Genomic DNA, 21,758 nt, shown 5'->3' on the forward strand with positions numbered 1-21,758 from the left:
GGCGAGTCATTTAATTTACAGCTAGGCAATGCTCTAAGCCATAAAGGTCCAATTTTTTCTATTTGATTATGCCAAATTCCTTAGATTGGTCGCCACCAAGTCCAGATCTAGAAATTTTACAGGTCTAATTGGAGTATAGACGCTGTAATTTAGTGACAAACTCTTAAGAATATACAATGGCGGAAATTGAAGATTTAAGATAAATTATCACTCATTATTTTAATAAAACTTTAGTAAAATCTCCAAGCGATTGCCAAAGACCACGCTCACTCTTCTAAGCTCTATTTTCTATTATTTTGATCAAAAAATTAATTATATATTTTTAATTCTTATAATAAAACTAAATGTTAAAATACTTATGCCACCCAAATTTTTATACATGGTTTAATATTTTATTCGAAAATAAAGTCGAATAAAAATAGATACGAAATTAGACTATTTATGACTACTTTTAGTCATATTGGGAAACTTTAAATTTTTATATAAAAAAAATTTCTGTAAGCTAAACTGAAATAATAGTTTGTCAAAATACTAATGCCGATGACTGTACATACGTTAGAGTCGGTATGCGGAATGTTCGCACAACAACAGATGAGAACAGTTGAACTGGCAGTTGATGAGAATAAAATGTTTACTTCCACCAATTTCTCCCCCCGTTTCAGTATGCTTTAATTTGTTTTTTTTTTTCATTATCTCGAATTCTTCTTTCATTCTCATTGAGAGCGGTGGAAATACACACCGAGAGATATAGAGAGAAAGTATGGACAGCCAAACAACTAGGCAAATGGTGGTGACACAGCACCACACACTGCACTTGGTTTACAGTTGACAATATTGAAAAAATCCTAACATTCAATAAAAATTACCTGCGTAGTAAAACGAGGACTAGCTGTACGTGTGCCTTTTTTCTGGGAATAACAAACCCTATATCGAAAACCCCGAGCACTCACACAGCGCCATGACAAACTGAACGAATGTTGTTGCAGCTGCGAATACTCTTCAACGACGTATTATTCGCCGCATTTCGTATGTATACCAAATGCTGGCGCGTCTTTCCGACAAAACCGCTTAGGCATATGTGGTGATTATTCGCAGTGTTGGCGATTTTGAAGAGCATATTCGCTGTCGCGTTTCAGTTCGTTTACAGACGCCGTTGTTATTGTTACTGATGGTGGTTGAGCGCTGCTTAACTACTGTGAATTCGATTTGTTCAGCAACCTGCCTTGAGTTTTCTTTTTTAGTGTTTTCGCTTGGAAACGCTTCGTAATCGCCATGGAAAAAGGCAAATTCATAGGCGTGGTTAAAAAATATCCAATTCTATTTGACCCATTGCACGAGGACTACAAGAACATTGCCAAAAAAGACAGAATATGGAGTAAAATTGCCAGAGATTTTTACACCGATGGTGAGTAATAATTTTTGCCAACAAAACAAATGTCGTTCAAGCTGACAGTAGGAATATTTGGAAAATACGTGTATGGATGTATCTACGATAATATCGTCTCATTATAAATATAGACAAGTGTAGGGTTTTAGTTACGCTATTTCGATAATTGTTTTTAAGAAACGAGAAGACCAAAATAAGTCAATAAATACTGTTTTGGGTTTTATACGCTCCTTCATAGAATGGATGTGTACTAATTTCGTCATTCCGTTTGCATCGAAATATTGATTTGAGACCCAACGAAGGAGATATATTTCGATTTCGTCATGTCTGTCCGTCCGTCTGCCTGTCTAAAGTACGCCAACTTTCGAAGTAAAGCTAGGCGCTTGAAATTTTGCACAAATACTTTTAATTTGTGTAGGTCGGCTAGAATTGTAAGTAGGCCAAATCGGTCAATGTTTTGATATAGCTGCCACATGAACCGATCTCTCGATTTGATTTCCTGAGCCTCTAGAGGACGCAATGCTTACCTGATTTGGTAAACACTTTGCACGTAGAGTTTTGTAATGACTTCCAACAACAGTGTCAGAAATGGTCCATATTAGTCCACAACCTAATAAAGCTCTCATATAAACCGATCTCCCGAATTGACGCCTTGAGTACTTAATAGGGAAAACTCTTACTCAAAAAAAGTTCATGGGATTGAAGAGAAACTGTGCATAAAAATTTCAAACATGCGATCCATGGTGGAGGAGGGTATAAAAGATTCGGCACGGTGGAACTTGTTTACTTGTTTATTTTGAAACAGGTAACACAAAGGGCACGTACGTGTTTACCAAAGAGCGTACAAAAGAAGATGAGTTGGCATTAGAGCCCTATTCGGGATGACGAGTGGCAATGTTTAAAGACAAAACATGTTTGAATTGCTTACGACATTTCGTTTTTCCTTTCTTTTCCTTTTACAAAAAATGTGCGAATGAATGCCTGAATCAAAAAAAATTTTGCAACCATCAATGTGAATCCAATTGAAATACATGGAAAAGGTTGTGTCTTTAACGCGAGTTATTTTACGGTGTGGAGAAGACAGCGGAACCAAAGAGCGTAAGAAAGATAAGAGCTGGCGTTAGAGGGCAATACGTGATGACGAGTGACAAAATTTAAAGACACAACATATATGAATTGCTTACGATATTTCGTTTTTTTCTTTATTGCAACTTTCGGTTGCAAAGAAACAAAGCAAAATACGAACAAATGTTCGAACGAATGCTCGAATCAAAACAGAATAACCCGAAAATGTTGCAGCCCTCAATGTGAATCCAATTGGAATACAATAAAAATGTTGTGTCTTTAACGCGAGTTATTTTACGGAACGGGGAAGACAAAGCAGAAACCCTCTCTTGTATTATCTTACGCTCTTTGATCGGAACCCACTCTTCTTCTTTCTTTCCCTCTTTAGTGTTTATTTTCATCGTGCAGAGGAAGTTGTAGAAATGGTGTCAAATTGAAACACTTTTCTGATTTACCTTTATACACTAATCAAAAATAAATCGAATTCGATAATCATCAAACTCCACAGCAGACTAGGGTAATTTTTTAGAAGCAAATTTCCGTAGTAAATGCTTGTACTATATATGTTTTTCGCGTTATTTTTCGCCGATTACTTTTTTTAGATAATAGATTTTACAGCAAACTACTTGCTGATTTCAATTAGTAGAACATTCCCTCATTACTTTCGGCACTATCTTAATAAAATTGTTATTTCAAACAAGTAAAAGCGTGCCAAGTTCGGCCGGGCCGAATCTTATATACCCTCCACCATGGATCGCATTTGTCGAGTTCTTCTCCCGGCATCTCTTCTTAGGCAAAAAAGGATATAAGAACAGATTTGCTTTGCTATTAGAGCGATATCAAGATATGGTTCGGTTTGGACCACAATTAAATTATATGTTGGAGACCTGTGTAAAATGTTAGCCAATTTGAATAAGAATTGCGCCCTTTGGGGGCTCAAGAAGTAAAATAGAGAGATCGATTTATATGGGAGCTGCATCGGGCTATAGACCGATTCATACCATAATATACACTAATGTTGATGGTCATGAGAGAATCCGTCGTACAAAATTTCAGGCAAATCGGATAATAATTGCGATCTTTAGAGGCTCAAGAAGTCAAGATTCCAGATCGGTTTATATGACAGCTATATAAGGTTATGAATCGATTTGAACCTTATTTGACACAGTTGTTGAAAGTAAGAATAGAAACGTCATGCAAAATTTCAGCCAAATCGGATAGGAATTGCGCCCTCTAGAAGCTCAAGAATTCAAGTCCCCAGATCTGTTTATACGACAGTTCTATCAGGTTATGAACCGATTTGAATCATACTTAGCACAGTTGTTGGATATCATAACAAAATACTTCGTGCAAAAATTCAATTAAATCGGATAAGAATTTCGCCCTCTAGAGGCTCAAGAAGTCAAGACCCAAGATCGGTTAATATGACAGCTATATCAGGTTATGGACCGATTTGAACCATACTTGGCACAGTTGTTGGATATCATGATAAAACACGTCGTGCGAAATTTCATTCCAATCGGATACGAATTGCGCACTCTAGAGGCTCAAGAAGTCAAGACCCAAGATCGGTTTATATGGCAGCTATATCGGGTTACTGACCTATTTGAACCATACTCGGCACAGTTATTGGATATCATAACAAAATACTACGTACAAAATTTCAGTCAATTCGGATAAGAATTGCGCCCTCAAGAGGGTCAAGAAGTCAAGACCCAAGATCGGTTTATATGACTGCTATATCAGGTTATAAACCGATTTGAACCATACTTGGCACAGTTGTTGTATATCATAATAAAACACGTCGTGCAAAATTTCATTTCAATCGGATAAAAATTGCGCACTCCAGAGGCTCAAGAAGTCAAGATCCAAGATCGGTTTATATGGCAGCTATATGAAAACATGGACCGATATGGCCCATTTACAATACCAACTGACCTACACTAATAAGAAGTTTTTGTGCAAAATTTCAAGCGGCTAGCTTTACTCCTTCGGAAGTTAGCGTGCTTTCGACAGACGGACGGACGGACATGGCTAGATCGACATAAAATGTCGCGACGATCAAGAATATATATACTTTATGGGGTCTCAGACGAATATTTCGAGTAGTTACAAACAGAATGACGAAATTACAATAGAATGAACTTTAATCAAATATATAATTGCCATCTTGTTCGATAACCTTTTGCCATCTTCCTGGCAAATTTTGTATTCCACGCTCATAGAACTTCTGGCCTTTATCTGCAAAAAACTGAACCAAGTGCGATTTTATAGCCTCATCATTGCCGAAAGTTTTACCATTTAAGAAGTTCTGCAAAGATCGAAATAAATGGTAGTCTGATGGTGCAAGGTCAGGGCTATATGGTGGATGCATCAAAAGTTCCCAGCCAAGCTCACTCAGTTTTTGGCGAGTGACCAAAGATGTGTGCGGTCTAGCGTTGTCCTGATGGAATATGACACCTTTACGATTGACCAATTCTGGTCGCTTCTCCTTGATGGCTGTATTCAATTTGTCCAATTGTTGACAGTAAGCATCCGAATTAATCGTTTGGTTCCTTGGAAGCAGCTCAAAATATACCACACCCTTCCAATCCCACCAAACAGACAGCATAACCTTCTTTTGGTGGATAGCAGCCTTTGAAGTGGTTTGAGCTGGTTCACCATGCTTGGACCATGATCGTTTTCGACTAACGTTGTTGTAAACAATCCATTTTTCATCTCCAGTTATGATTCGTTTTTAAAACGGATCGAATTCATTGCGTTTAAGGTGCATATCACAAGCGTTGATTCGGTTTGTTAAATGAATTTCTTTCAATACATGTGGTACCCATATTAAAATTGACGCCAAACAAACAAATGTAAACAAAATTTCGCGCACTTTTTTTCTAAAGCAAACTAAAAGTAACAGCTGATAACTGACAGAAGTAAGAATGCAATTACAGAGTCACAAGCCGTTGAAAAAATTTGTCAACGCTGACTATATTACTACTATACCGACAATTACTTTTTGGGCAACCCAATAGTATACCCCTCATCCTATGGTGGAGGGTATAAAAAAGTAATCACGAGAGAAGGCGTTTCAATGGGTCATAAGAAATTAAAACTTCGGGACAAATTTGAGATGAAATTGTGTTTAATAATTTCAATAATACTAGCTGACCTAGATGACATATAAAGTAAAAGAAGGCGCAGCGGTTCTTTTATTTTATATGGAACAAAAATTTCCTCGGAATATTTATTTTCGACAATTAGAGAGCTTTTAGTGAAATATCATGCTACGAAAATAGTAAAGGGTGATTTTTTTGAGGTTAGGATTTTCATGCATTAGTATTTGACAGATCACGTGGGATTTCAGACATGGTGTCAAAGAGAAAGATGCTCAGTATGCTTTGACATTTCATCATGAATAGACTTACTAACGAGCAACGCTTGCAAATCATTGAATTTTATTACCAAAATCAGTGTTCGGTTCGAAATGTGTTCATTCACCGTAACGTTGCGTCCAACAGCATCTTTGAAAAAATACGGTCCAATGATTCCACCAGCGTACAAACCACACCAAACAGTGCATTTTTCGGGATCCATGGGCAGTTCTTGAACGGCTTCTGGTTGCTCTTCACTTCAAATGCGGCAATTTTGCTTATTTACGTAGCCATTCAACCAGAAATGAGCCTCATCGCTGAACAAAATTTGTCAAAATTTGAACACATTTCGAACCGAACACTGATTTTGGTAATAAAATTCAATGATTTGCAAGCATTGCTCGTTAGTAAGTCTATTCATGATGAAATGTCAAAGCATACTGAGCATCTTTCTCTTTGACACCATGTCTGAAATCCCACGTGATCTGTCCAATAGTAATGCATGAAAATCCTAACCTCAAAAAAATCACCCTTTATATCGCTTGACTAACAATTTAACAATAAAAGGGCCTTTGTCCGAATCCCATATGATCTTTATTTGTCTACGAATTTAAGTTTGGATGTAAGGTGTACTGCATTCTTAAAATACTTTATTTCAGCCCGCTTCTCTCATGATATCTGGTTTAGTGGTGTTTTCGGGGGTGAGGTGGTCCCCCAGGCACTTGGCCGTGAAAAAATATCACTATCGTGGTTTTCTTTCAAAAACCATTTATTTAAACCCCATATTGCTATTGGTTTAGGGAAGTTTACACGATGAGGCGTCCGCCAAACACATGGTCCAAAATAGGTTATCAAATTCGTTTTCTAATCTTAAATACTACATGGTCGAAAATTGCCATTGGTTTAGGGGAGTTTATACAATGAGGCGTCCCCCAAACACATGGCCCAAAATTGGATATCAAATTCGTTTTCTAATCTCATTTAAACTCCTTATTGCAAAAGTCAGCAAATATGTCCGGTTTGGGGTATTGGCCCTAAAAACTATGAATATTTAGTTCCACTCTCTTTACGACCCAAATTGTCTTAGTGAGCAAATACGTCCTATTTGGGGGTTGTTATGGTGGTGGGACGTCCCCTAGACAGTTGGTTCCTAATGTTAATATCAGATACGTGGTCTACTCCCAAAACCTTTAATTAGAGCCCCATATTTCCATAGTCGGCTTGGGGGGTGTTTTGGGGGATGGGCGGCCACTCAGTGAGTTGGCCTTGAAAAAATATATCGTGTTCCACTCCAAATACCCTCTTATTTTAGCCTCATATTGCAATAGTCAGCAAATACTTACTATTTGGGTGGTGTTGTGGGGGTGGGGTGGCCCCATAGACAATTTTGTTTGTTTGTTTGAATGTTTGTGTGTTCCTTATAGACTCAGAAACGGCTGAACCGATTTTCTTAAAATTTTCACAGATGGTACATGTTGACCCCGTGGTAAAAATAGGGTACTACAATTTTTGATATATAAAGGGGGGATGGACCCTCCCCCTTACCCTAATTTTCAGAAACGCCAGATCTCGGAGATGGGTGGTGCGATTTAAACGAAAATTTGTGTGCTCTCATATAGTACCCTAAAAATAAAAATTTGGTATCCAAATTTCGGGTGGGGTTCCTAGGGGGGCTGCCCCACCCTAAAACCTACCAAACATATATTTACACCAATCACGACAATATGGGACTTCAATGAAGGGTATTTAGTATAAGAAAACGTATCTGATATCCAATTGTCGGAGCAAGTGCTAGGGGGACCACCCGAAGCCCCAAAACATCCCTAAATGGGACATATTTACCGACCATGGCAATATGGGACTCAAATGAAAGGTTTTTGCGGGTAGAATACGAATCTGATATCCAAATGTGGGATCACGTTTCTGGGGGTCCACCCCTTACCCGAAACACCCCGCAAACTGGACTTATTTAATGACCATTTGAATATGGGGCTTAAGTAAAAGGTATTTGAATGCAGAATACGAATGTGATATCCAAATATGGGACCAAGTGTTTGGAGGCCGCCTTTCACCAAAAACATTCCCCAAAAGGGACAAATTTACGACCATTGAAATATGTGGCTCAAATGAAAGGTCTTTGGGAGTTATTTGATATCAATATTCGGGAAAAGTGTCTATGGGGCCACGCCACCCCCAGAACACCACCCAAATAGGAAGTATTTTCTGACTATTGCAATAAGAGGCTCAAATAAAAGACTTTTAAAGCCCAAAACTCCCCCCAAGCCGTTCATGTTTGCCGACTATGGAAATATGGAGCTCAAGTTAAAGGTATGTGGGAGTAGACCCCGTATCTGATATCAACATTCGGGGCCAACTGTCTAGCGGACGTCCCACCACCATAACAACCCCCAAACAGGACGTATTTGTTCACCAAGACAATTTGGGTCGTAAAGAGAGTGGAACTAAATATTCGTAGTTTTTAGGGCCAATACACCAAATCAGACATATTTGCTGACTTTTGCAATTAGAAGCTTAAATGAGATAAGAAAACGAATTTGATATCCAGTTTTGAGAGCAATGGCAATATGGGGTTCAAATAAATGATATATAGATAAATGAGAATAGAGCACATTGCTGATATATTTTCAGGGCTTAGAATTTAGGGGAACACCACACTCCCCAAAACACCCCTAAATCGGGCATATTTACCGACCATGACAATGTGGGGCTTAAATGGAAGGTATTGGGGGTAGAGCAAGAATTGATACCCATTTTCGGGACAAATTTTTAGGGGTCTACCCTTTTCTCAAAATACTCCACAATCTGCAATTTTTTAGTGACCATCGCAATATGGGGCGCAAATAAATGTATTTGGAAGTAGAATACGAATTTGATATCCAACTGTAGGACCATGTATTTAGGGCATCACCCCTTTTCCAAAACACGCCCAAAGGAAAAAAGTTTTTCGACCATGCCAATATGTGGCTCAAATGAAAGGTAAAGGGTGATTTTTTTGAGGTTAGGATTTTCATGCATTAGTATTTGACAGATCACGTGGGATTTCAGACATGGTGTCAAAGAGAAAGATGCTCAGTATGCTTTGACATTTCATCATGAATAGACTTACTAACGAGCAACGCTTGCAAATCATTGAATTTTATTACCAAAATCAGTGTTCGGTTCGAAATGTGTTCAAATTTTGACAAATTTTGTTCAGCGATGAGGCTCATTTCTGGTTGAATGGCTACGTAAATAAGCAAAATTGCCGCATTTGGAGTGAAGAGCAACCAGAAGCCGTTCAAGAACTGCCCATGCATCCCGAAAAATGCACTGTTTGGTGTGGTTTGTACGCTGGTGGAATCATTGGACCGTATTTTTTCAAAGATGCTGTTGGACGCAACGTTACGGTGAATGAACACATTTCGAACCGAACACTGATTTTGGTAATAAAATTCAATGATTTGCAAGCGTTGCTCGTTAGTAAGTCTATTCATGATGAAATGTCAAAGCATACTGAGCATCTTTCTCTTTGACACCATGTCTGAAATCCCACGTGATCTGTCAAATACTAATGCATGAAAATCCTAACCTCAAAAAAATCACCCTTTACAATCTGACCCCTTTTATACCGCAAACCCAGATCGATTCCCGCAGCTGGACATTTTTTCTGTTTTATTTTTTCTTAAAAGTAATTTTAGAAAATTCGGCGCAATTTTTTATATAGTTCTCATTAAACAAATTTTTTAAAAGTGATTTCTACACTTTTATTGTTATTTTTTGTTTTATTCATTTTCATCCAAATATTAAACAAGTAAAAAGGCGTTAAGTTCGGCCGGGCCTAACTTTGGATACCCACCACCTCGGGTATATATGTAAACCACCTTTCGTCAAATCCGGGGAAAAATGCATACCTTATGACCCATAGCAACTATATCGAAATATGTTCCGATTTGGACCAAATACTAATAAGTAAAAGTCATTGTTCAACTGTATAAAACAAAATTTTGCTCTTTTTAGTAGCTATATCTAAAAATAAACCGGTCTGAACCATAAACGACACGGATGTCGAAAAGCCTAACATACGTCACTGTGTCAAATTTCAGTGAAATCGGATTATAAATGCGCCTTTTATTGCGCCAAGGCTTTTCATCAAGATATAGGTCTATATGGCAGCTATATCCAAATCTGGACCGATTTCGACCAAGTTACAGATAAATGTCGAAGAGCTTAACACAACTCACTGTGCCAAATTTCGGCGAAATCGGGCAATAAATGCGCCTTTTATGGCCCCAAAACCTTAAATCAAGAGATAGGTCTATATTGCAGCTATATCCAAATCTGGACCGATCTGAGCCAAATTGAAAAATAATATCGAAAGTTTTACCACAACTCACTGTCCCAAATTTCGGCGACATCGGACAGTAAACGCGCCTTTTATGGGCTCAAAACCTCAAATCGAGAGATCGGTCAATATGGCAGCTATGTCCAAATCTGAACCGATCTGAGACAAATTGACAAAGGATGTCGAAGGGCCTAAGACAACTCACTGTCCCAAATTTCAGCAAAATCGGATAATAAATGTGGCTTTTATGGGTCTAAGACCCTACATCGGAGGATCGTTCTATATGGCAGCTATATCCAAATCTGGACCGATCTGAGCCAAATCGACAAAGGATGTCGAAGGGCCTAACACAACTCACTGTGCCAAATTTCAGCAAAATCGGATAATAAATGTGGCTTTTATGAGCCTAAGACCCTAAATCGGAGGATCGGTCTATATGGCAGCTATACACAAATCTGGACCGACCTGAGCCAAATTGACGGAGGATGTAAGGGGCCTAACACAACTCACTGTCCCAAATTTCAGCAAAATCGGATAATAAATGTGGCTTTTATGGGTCTAAGACCCTAAATCGGAGGATCGGTCTATATGGGGGCTATATCTAGATATAGTCCAATTTGGCCCATCTTCGAACTTAACCTGCATATAGACAAAAAAAGAATCTGCGCAAAGTTTCAGCTCAATATCTCAATTTTTGAAGACTGTAGCGTGATTTCAACAGACAGACGGACGGAACTGTCTAGATCGTCTTAGATTTTTACGCTGATCAAGAATATATATAATATATATATATATATATATATATATATATATATATATATATATATATATATATATGTTGAAATCACGCTACAGTTTTTAAAAATAGGGATATTGAGCTGAAATTTTGCACAGGTTTGTTTTTTGTCCATAAGCAGGTTTAATTCGAAGATGGGCTATATCAGACTATATCTTGATATAGCCCCCATATAGACCGATCGGCCGATTTAGGGTCTTGAGAATTGTATTAGGCTCCCGAACGTCCTTCGTTAATTTTGCCCAGATCGGTCCAGATTTGGATATAGCTGCCATATAAACCGATCCTCAGATTTAGGTTCTTAGTCCAATGAAAGCCACATTTATTATCCGATTTTGCTGAAATTTTAGACATTGAGTTGTGTTAGGCCCTTCGACATCTTTCGTCAATTTGGCCCAGATCGGTCCAGATTTGGATATAGCTGCCATATAGACCGATCCTCCGATTTAGGGTCTAAGGCCCATAAAAGCCACATTTATGGTCCGATTTCGCTGAAATTTGGGACAGTGAGTTGCCTTAGGCCCTTTGACATGTTTCTTAAATTTGGTCCAGATCGGTTCAGATTTGGATATAGCTGCCATATAGACCGATCCTCCGGTTTAGAGTCTTAGACCCACAAAAGCCACATTTATTATCCGATTTTGATGAAATTCGGGGCAGTGAATTGTGTAAGGCCCATCGACATCCTTCGTTAATTTGGCTCAGATCGGTCCAGATTTGGATTTAGCTGTCATATAGATCGATCCTCCGATTTATGATGTAAGGCCCATAATAGCCACATTCATTATCCGATTTTGCTGAAATTTGGGACAGTGAGATGTGTTAGACACTTTGACATATTTCTTCAATTTGGTCCAGATCGGTTGAAATTTGGATATAGCTGCCATATAGACCGATTTCTTGATTTATGGTTTTGGGCCTTAAATGCTCATTTATTGCCCGATGTCCCCGAAATTTGGAACAATGAGTTAAGTTAAGCCCCTTGACATACTTCTGCAATATCGCACACATCGGCCCAGATTTTGATATAGCTGCCATATAGACCGATATCTAGGTTTTAGGTTTTGGGGCCATAAAAACGCATTTATTGTCCGAAGTCGCTGAAATTTGAGACAGTGAGTTTGGTTAGGCTCTTCGACGTCCTTCTTCAATTTTGCACAGATCAGTCCAGATTTGAATATAGCTGCCATATAGACCGATCTCTGGATTTAAGGTTTAGGGCCCATAAAAGAGGCATTTATTGTCCGATTTCGCCGAAATTTGGGACAGTGCTTAGCGTTAGGCTCTTCGACATGTTTATGCAACTTGGCCCAAATCGGTCCAGATTTGGATATAGCTGCCATGTAGACTGATATCTCGATTAAAGTCTTGGCCCCATAAAAGGCGCATTTATAATCCGATTTCACTGTTATTTGACACAGTGACTTATGTTCGGCTTTTCGACATCCGTGTCGTATATAGTTCAGATCGGTATGAGGTATATGAGTATAAGGTATAAAATTTTCACCGAATTTTGATGAAAGGTGGTTTACATTTATACCCGAGGTGGTGGGTATCCATAGTTCGGCCCGGCCGAACTTAACGCCTTTTTACTTGTTATATATAAGATGATGATCAACCGAGTCGAAAGCCTTTGAATGATCTAGTAGGATGAAAAAAGTAACATTGCCATCATCAATTTCGCTTCTGATTGATTCTGAAACTTCAACTAATGCTCTAACACAACTATGATGGGCACGAAACCCGGATTGTCTATCGGACAACAAAGATTCATGATGGAGATATTCGGTTGATCGAAATCTTCTCGAAAACTTTCGAAATGTAACATAATCTAGAAATTGGACGGAAATCATTATTCGATTCAGCGATTGGGATTATCTTTGATCTTTTCCAAGTAGTCGGATATGCACTGGTGATTAGAATTGAATTAATGAGATGACTAAAATAAGGTAAAAGGTAAGGAACTAATATTCTAATGAATCTTGGGTCAATGTTATCAAGACCAATAGCATTTGACTTGACTGATCTTAGACAATGTAAAACTTCGTCGTGCGATACACATCTAAACTCAAAACTGCAATCAACATTTGTGCTTTCCGAAAGCCTATAAGTGTCTTGGTAAAAAGTCTAGTCCATATCTAAGGTCGGAATATTAACAAAAGTTTCATTCAATTCATTTATATCACCATGGTATATAGAAATTTCCTTGGATTTTCCAATCCCGATATCATTTACAACCCTCCTCTTGTCTTTCGTGTCTAACGCCGAATAATATTTCTATGAATAATAAGTAATTTTGCGTCACTAATGAGTGCATTAACTTAATTTCTTGCCGTGCGGAATTCCTCATGAAGTTCAGGCGTTTTAAAACGTCTCTACCTGGAGTAGTATAGGTTCTTGTTACTTATAAAATTCCTAATAGTGGAATTAGACCAAGGCTTAGTATCTGATTTCTTCATCTTAGTCCGAATGGGAACTGTTGCATCATAGATACGTCCAATGTTATTTTGAAGAAAGCTACTTTTCTCATCGATGGATATAAGATTATATATCCCATTCCAAAAGACGTCCTAAATTCTTTCATCTAAGGCAGAATAGTCAACATTTTTGAAGTCGCGGTACGAAAACTTCTCCATTGTCATTGACACAGTGAAATTGTAAGCCAGATAAATCAAATCATGTCTTGAGAAACAAGGGGCAAATATTTGGTAATAAAGCGAAGTATTAGAATTGTTATTCACAAAGAACATATTCAAAAGGGTATTAACAGTTGACATGAGTGGGGTTTTTAGCATTGATATGGGAGAGACCCAGTACTAACATATTGTCCGTCAATTTGGAATCTAAAAGAATATTGGAATTTAAGTCCCCAGCTATATTTTTTGATATAAAATCCGTACTCTACTCCAGCATACTTTTCTTTTGAGTCACATATTGTAACGATCGGTCCACTTATTTTTTTTTTCTAATATGCCTAATTGAGGGGGTTTTGGGGTCGGACCAGACCCCTAGGTACTTGGACCCAAATTTTGATATCAAATTTGTATTATACTCCTGAATACATTTCATTTGAAATCAAATTTACAAAGAAAGAAAGAAAGAAACAAACAAACAAACAAACAAAGATACATTTTATTTGAGCCTTATTTTGTTATGGTCGGTATGGGGGGTGCGGCGGACCCCCATATGTCAGATTCGTCCTCTAGTCTCAAATACACATTATTGTCATTATTGGTTTATATTTCCATTTGGCTGGCTTTGGTGGTGGGACGACCCCTTGGATATCCCACTCCAAATAGGGTTACAACATTTCTGATTTTGAGTTATTATCAACACAATTAGTTTCGCTTAAATCGTCACACCCATCTCCGAGATCTGGTGTTTCTGACATTAGGGTAAGGGGAGGGCCCGCCCAATGTTAGATCTTCTCCATTATTTTAGTCTTGGTGGTGGATTGAAGTAGCCAACCCGAAAGCAATAAAATTTTATATCAGCTTTTTACTAAGCTTTAAAGTAAAGTAATACTTACTTACGCCTCAGTAGTTTGGTGGACTGCTATGGAGAAAAAGTGCAACATAACCACCATACAACAGGTTCAGAGAACATGTTGTCTTAGCATAGGCGGACTATTCTATATATCCGACCCATTGACATACAGATTAAGTGTGAGGCGATGGGAGAAAAGATTGAGGATGAGAGCAGCTCATACCATCGCGGTATAATCGAGGCGACGATAGGAAACCTGGAAGGAAGGGAAGAGGTTTCCGATCGGATACCTGTGATTAACCTTGAAGTCAAGTGTGAGACACTGCTGCCATCGGCACAGTCTTGGATTGACGGATGGATCAAAGCTAGATCACGGAATGCGTAAAGTGGTGTGGTGTTAACGCAAGGACGTCGAGTGTGAACATTTTTACCGACAGTAAAATTCCCATAAGGGCAATAACTACCAGGACGGTAAAGTTACGAAATGTCTTGCAGTGTAATACGAAGATTAACGTCTTCTCTGAGGATGGCAAAATCCGCATCGTTTGGGTGCCGGGTCATAACGGAGTAAGGGGAGATGAAAGGGCAGACGATTTGGCGGTGATGGCTGGAGGACTGCCGTCAATAAACTTGGTTAACCCGAAGTCTTTCGGGTCGACGCATATAAAGGAGATAAGGGAGTGGGCGACGAATGCGCATGCAACATTGGGTAACAGCGAAACGGTCAGTAGGACGGCGAAAATCTTGTGGGGGGATCCAGATCGTGAGAAGACGAGACTATTACTGAAAGGAAGCAAGAGGGAGGTCAATATAGCTATTGGTATCATAACGGACCACATAGGACTACGAGCTCACTTATATAAAATTGGTGCGGCAAGTGATAGCTTGTGTAGGGCATGCGGGGAAGATGATGAGACGTTGGACCATTTTCTTTGTCATTGCCCGGCTTTCGCGTCTAACAGATACCGACACTTAGGTGGAGACACAATACCAGAAATGAACCAACTTAGGGGAGTGGTATAGGAAACAATTAATGATTTTGTAAGAAGCACGGTTACTTTAAAGTTTTTAGAGTGCACAGTGCGGAATACTGGCTTAGGTGTATGTCTATAGTGGCATGGAGCGGATTTATATCTGCACCCTCTTTTCAACCTAACCTAAAATACCTTTCAGTGTATATCCATATTGTCCCAGTCGGTAAATATGTCCTGCTGAGTGGTGACATTTTAAGTGCCAAGTTCGTACTCTACTCTTAAATAGATTTCATTCGATACCCTTACTGTCCCAATCGGTAAACATGGCCGTTCGGGCCGTCCCCCAGGTTATTTGACCCCAAAATCGTATACCAATTTCGTATTTTTGGGGTACCATAGGTTATGTCATGTTTAAGTGGCATCAGACTCACTCTGACGTTTTCGTCCATTGTGATACCACAGGAACAGAAAGACGAAATGCCTTCTCATTCCTACCGTTGAACCACCCAGATCGCTTTAAAACGCCCAACAACTCGCGTATGTGCGGGACACACACAGAAGGGGTTCTAAGGTCTCTTCGAAGTCGTTGCAGGCAACTTTCAGTATGTCAGCATGTTTTCGGATTAGACAGTGACCTGTCATGACGGACAAAATGACTGAGACGTCTGTTCTAGCCAGTGACAGCAAGGAGGCAGAAGCTCCCTTAGCCTCAAGCAGTGGTCGCAGCAATTTGTCAACCACAATGTCCAGAGACATCAGATGTAGCATTATATTCAGTGCATCAGATGTATCAACAAACAAGCCATCCTTTGGATCCGGTTGAGTATTGAACTATAGGTGGATTTTTGGAGAGACAGGTTCCACTGTAGGCAACTTGTATCTCCTGCTGAAAAGAACTATTTCTGTCTTGCACGTATTTATACCTAGACCACTTTCGGTAGCCCACTTCGCTGTCGCACGTAGAGCTTCCTAAAGTATATCTCGTATCATGCAAAATGTCGTCAAAACTGTGCACCCATGTCCGAGATCTGGCGTTTGGGAGAATGGTGGTAAGGTGGAGAGTCCGCCCAAATGTGGTACCCTATTTTCATCAGGGCTCAAACTCTACCATCTTAGAAAATTTAAATTCAATCGGTTCAGCCGTTTTTGAGTCTATACTCAACAGACAAACAAACTAACAAATAAACATCAAAGCGCAACAAATTAATTTTTATATAATAATCTATTGTAGCTCGACAGGGCCCACTCCGCTGTGCCTTCTTTCACTCTCTTGTTTTATCTGAGCCCTATACTGGCACGGTCATGAAATAAGGTTTGTTAAGGAGAGCTGGTACGGCCTTTCAGATATTTCGCCCCAATGTGGTTATCGTTTTAGTGCTCTATTTCCAAATAGCTTTCTTTTAAGCCTTATATTGCTATGGTCGGTAAATATATTCGGTATGGGGGTACTTTTGGGAGTGAGGTGGACGCCCATATCAGATTAGTGCTATAGTCTCAAATATCTTTAAGTTGAGCCCCATATTGTCATTAGTGATTTATATTGGCGGGTCTTGGAGATGGTGCATATATATATATATATATATATATATATATCCCATCCTAAATAAGGATACCAAATCTCTGTTTTTAAGTTATTATAAGCACACTTAATTTCGCTTAAATCGCCCCACCCACCTCCGAGATCTGGCTTTTTTAAAAACAGGGCAAGCGAGGAGCCGCCGATTAAATTTTTGATGTTAGATCTACTTCACTCTCCCGGTTTTGGTGGTGGATTGGAGTAGCCAAACCCTTTGCCCGGAAGTGGATATCAGATTAATACTCTACCCCCAAAAACAACATTTGAGCTACATATTGCGGTATATATGTGTGGTTTGTGAGGAGTTTATGAGGTGAGACGTCACTGAAACACTTGGCCATAAAACAGATTTCAGATCTTTTTGCCATAATCCCCAAATGTGTTCAATTTGAGGGGTATGCAGGGTGAGACGGCCATCCACGTACTTAACTTTGAAAAAAATATCAATATCGTGTTGTACTCTCAAATTTCTTCTATATAAGCCCCAATTGCCATTATTTTAGGAGGAGTTTATGCGGTGAGACAATCTTCAAATACTTAGCCCCAAAATTTTATATCAAATTCATTTACTACTATCAAATACTTTTATTTATGGCAATAGGCGAACATGGCTGGTGTGAACGGAGTTTAGGGGCCAACCCTGAAATAATAGCAGCATCGTGCTTGAGCACGATTTTGTTTGAGCCCTATAATGTGAAGCATTTTAAAGGTTTCGATCCACACTTATAATTTTTTATTTATAATGGTAGATAACCATTCAAAATCATATTTCAAAGGTACCACTTGGGATACCTTTACGGATTAAAGATCCGAAGGTCCTGGTGTTCCCATCTCAATTTGAGGGTTAAAAGTGTACTCTACTACCAAAAACCTTTTATTGCTGTCCTATTCTATCCTGATCATCCTTCGTATATTATTTTTAATTCCTTTGTTTTTATACCCACCACCGAAGGATGGGGGTATATTCATTTTGTCATTCCGTTTGCAACACATCGAAATATCCATTTCCGACCCTATATTCTTGATCAGCGTAAAAATCTAAGACGATCTAGACATGTCCGTCCGTCTGTCCGTCTGTCTGTTGAAATCACGCTACAATCTTTAAAAATAGAGATATTGAGCTGAAATTTTGCACAGATTCTTTTTTTGTCCATAAGCAGGTTAAGTTCGAAGATGGGCTATATCGGACTATATCTTGATATAGCCTCCATATAGACCGATCCGCCGATTTAGGGTCTTAGGCCCATAAAAGCCACATTTATTACCCGATTTTGTTGAAATTTAGGGCAGTGAGTTGTATTCGGCCATTTGACATCCTTCGTCAATTTGGCTCAGATCGGTCCAGATTTGGATATAGCTGCCATATAGACCGATCCTCCGATTTAGGGTCTTAGGCCCATAAAAGCCACGTTTAATATCCGATTTTGCTGAAAATTTAGGACAGTGAGTTGTGTTAGGCCCTTCGACATCTTCCGTCAATATGGCTGAGATCGGTCCAGATTTGGATATAGCTGCCATATAGACCGATCCTCCGGTTAAGGGTCTTAGGCCCACAAAAGCCACATTTATTATCCGATTTTGATGAAATTCGGGACGGTGAATTATGTAAGGCCCATCGACATCCTTCGTTAATTTGGCTCAGATCGGTCTAGATTTGGATATAGCTGCCATATAGATCGATCCTCCGATTTATGGTGTAAGGCCCATAAAAGCCACATTCATTATCCGATTTTGCTGAAATTTGGGACAGTGCTTTGTGTTAGGCTTTTCGACATGTTTATGCAATTTGGCCCAAATCGGTCCAGATTTGGATATAGCTGCCATGTAGATCGATATCTCGATTTAAAGTCTTGGTCCCATAAAAGGAGCATTTATAATCCGATTTCACTAAAATTTGACACAGTGACTTATGTTCGGCTTTTCGACATCCGTGTCGTATATAGTTCAGATCGGTATGAGGTATATGAGTGTAAGGTATGAAATTTTTACCGAATTTTGATGAAAGGTGGTTTACATATATACCCGAGGTGGTGGGTATCCAAAGTTCGGCCCGGCCGAACTTAACGCCTTTTTACTTGTTTTGGTTAGTATAGGGGGAAGGGGATTGCTCTTTGATACATCCTTTCATTTGAGTACAATATATTCTCGGTCGTCCTACATGACAGTTTGTTGTTGTTGTTATTGGGAGGAGAGGGTCGGTCCTCCAGACGCTAAGACTAAAAAGACAATTTATTTGCTGAATGGCCAGACGGCTTGACGTGACCCAGAAACTTGAATCCTTACATAAATATTAGAGTCTAACTGTACTGTACTGCTTGAACTACACGTCCTATTTAAGTGTATTTAGTAGATGGGCCGGTCCCGGACTCTGCCAAATGTGTATACCAGATTCGTAGTCAACTCCCAAAGACCTTGATACCCATTTTGTGACGTTGGGCATTCATGCCCGTCATTGTCAGTCATCATTCCATTCCGAAAAAAATTAAGGTTTGTTGCGGTTTAAGGGCGCGTGGCGTCATTGGGCCATTCTTCTTCCGAGATTATCAAGACCGGCACGTTACTGTGAATGGGAATCGCTGCTGTTCAATGATAACAGAATGTTTTTGACCCCAATAGGATTGTATGGACTTGGAGGCCATGTGGTTCCAACAGGTTGGCGCCCAAGCCACGGAGCGAAAGTACCAATCACTTTATAGCAAACCAAGTTTGGAGGACGTGGTCCAGTCGATTGGCCGCCTCGGTCCTGCGATTTGACGCCGTTAAGCTATTTCCTGTTGGGCTACGTCAAGTCTATGGGCTATGCCAACAAACCAGCAACTATTAATGAACTTCGTACGAATATAGAACGCAAAATTGCTGCAGTATCGGCCATAGAAACCCGTAAAAAATTGGGTTCAGTGTCTGGATTTCTGCAAAAGAAATCAAGTTTCATACATAATGGCATCGAACGTATTTTAACAGAAATAGAGAATTTCATTGATATCCACAACCGATTTTGTTTTACTTAAAAATCTTTTGTAGCGCTCTAAAATATAACTGTTTAGTATTAAAAATTTAAATTTTAAATAAGCAGACACTGTTTATTGATATCTAAAATATATCTAAAATAAATATAAAATAGACACTGATTGCTGATAGCAGTTTATTTTTCTGAGTGTACTCATTTACTCATGTATAAGATATTAGAACTATGTGCGTCTGTTTGCATTGTCAAAAAGGACAAGAGCTGGACTCCGTGCTACGCATACCGATTGACTAAGGTTCCCTTACTTATTTTTCGGATATGTTTATCTATTGTATTAACAGTAATAGCTCGCGCCTAATTTTGGCAACAATTGGAACAGAAACGAACCCTTATGTCTTTAAGAAATATAACTTTGTCATTTTTGAAACCCAATTTTTTTTTTAATATAACATTAAAGCAAAAGATACTGGAGAACATATGTCTAAAGGTCATATAAAATATAAGTTCAGAAAAGGACACACAAAAAATGCAGCGAAGCTGGCCAGGTTTAGCTAGTGTTTGAATATATATTTTTTTTGATATACTTAGGTTTAGCTAGTGTTTGATGATATATTTTTTCGATATACTTAAATCTTATTTACCTTTAGATTATTGTTGAGGCTCTCACTTTTCCAACATGCTTTAAACTTGCAGCTGATGACTTAAAAAAGAAATGGAAAAGCCTTCGTGACACATACGCAAAATATATTAAACGCGTAAATTCCGAAACAGCACCAAAGGAATGGATATGGGCCGAGCACATGAAATTCTTTAGACCTTATTTGTTTGTAAACAATCAATCACTCAAGGATGACAGCTATTCAAACTATCCAGGAAGTGATGAATATGAGGATCTTAACTCAGATTCGAACATACCCGTTGTGGTGCAGGAAAACGAATATATAATTTCAGAAAATGACTTCATGGACGGTGACAACGAGGTGGTGTTTATGGAGGAACCACCGGAATCGCCAAACATAGTCGAAGCAACGATCAAGACAGAGTCCTCAGATTTTAACATAACTCAGCCCAGATCTCTGAAAAGAACATTTAGCTTGGCGCAAGATACCACCCTGCCTGAACACTACAAGGAGAAAAAGTTGAAAGCAGTATTCGACGAAGTCGAATGCCTGCTCTTAGCCCATGCAAAGACCATCAAGAGATTCTCAGCAAAACGTCAAGCAATTACCAAATACAAAATAGCTCAAGTAATTTTGGAGCAGGAGTTATTACATGTTCAAGAACATCCCAATCATCATTTTGAATCAAAGAGAGAAAGATACCAAAGCGGTTCTAGTGTTTATTCTCACGGTGATTAATTTCACCTGTTAATAATATCTTTATCATACACACATCAGGCGATTATGTAAATTTTATGTTTTTATCTCCTCTAAAAATATTTAGAAAATAAGTGTATTCAACATTCTTCAATAAAGCGAAGAAAAAACTTTATTCGACATCAATTATAAATTGGTAAGTATACCTTTTTGCCTTTTTGAGTGCGTGCAAAACAAATTATAGGGGAGTAGAATGAATTAAATATTTCATATTAGTCATATTTGTCATATTACTGCTAACTGCCCATTAATAAGAATCTTTATTGCTTTTTTTGACTATGGTAAAAAGACGAAGAACCAAAAAAGAAAACGATAAAAAAAGACGTACGTAGTTTTAGTTTGCGAAATCATAGAGACAGTGACTAGGCAGACAAATATTTGATTCTTACCCGTGTTAGTTTGTTAGAACGCCTCTCAACACGCCCCTTC

General features: G+C 38.8%; 1 protein-coding gene across 1 annotated transcript; it reads left to right on the plus strand.

Moving 5' to 3' along the window:
* Positions 1–1,025: 1,025 nt before the first annotated feature.
* Positions 1,026–21,444, plus strand: LOC106094764 (uncharacterized). The gene is made up of 2 exons (XM_013262001.2): positions 1,026–1,405; positions 20,647–21,444. Exons 1-2 carry the CDS (start codon positions 1,273–1,275, stop codon positions 21,309–21,311), a joined length of 798 nt encoding a protein of 265 aa, XP_013117455.1. The 5' UTR covers positions 1,026–1,272; the 3' UTR covers positions 21,312–21,444.
* The last annotated feature ends 314 nt before the right edge of the window (positions 21,445–21,758 follow it).

Source organism: Stomoxys calcitrans, chromosome 1 (assembly GCF_963082655.1).
Source record: "Stomoxys calcitrans chromosome 1, idStoCalc2.1, whole genome shotgun sequence".
Lineage (NCBI taxonomy): Eukaryota > Metazoa > Arthropoda > Insecta > Diptera > Muscidae > Stomoxys > Stomoxys calcitrans.

What these genes read in the sequence shown, in the direction of transcription:
- LOC106094764 (XM_013262001.2), top strand. Translation starts at nt 1,273, where the DNA reads ATGGAAAAAGGCAAATTCATAGGCGTGGTTAAAAAATATCCAATTCTA. An exon ending in CAGAGATTTTTACACCGATG is followed by an intron (nt 1,406 to 20,646) that starts GTGAGTAATAAT and finishes TTAAACTTGCAG; the next exon opens with CTGATGACTTAAAAAAGAAA.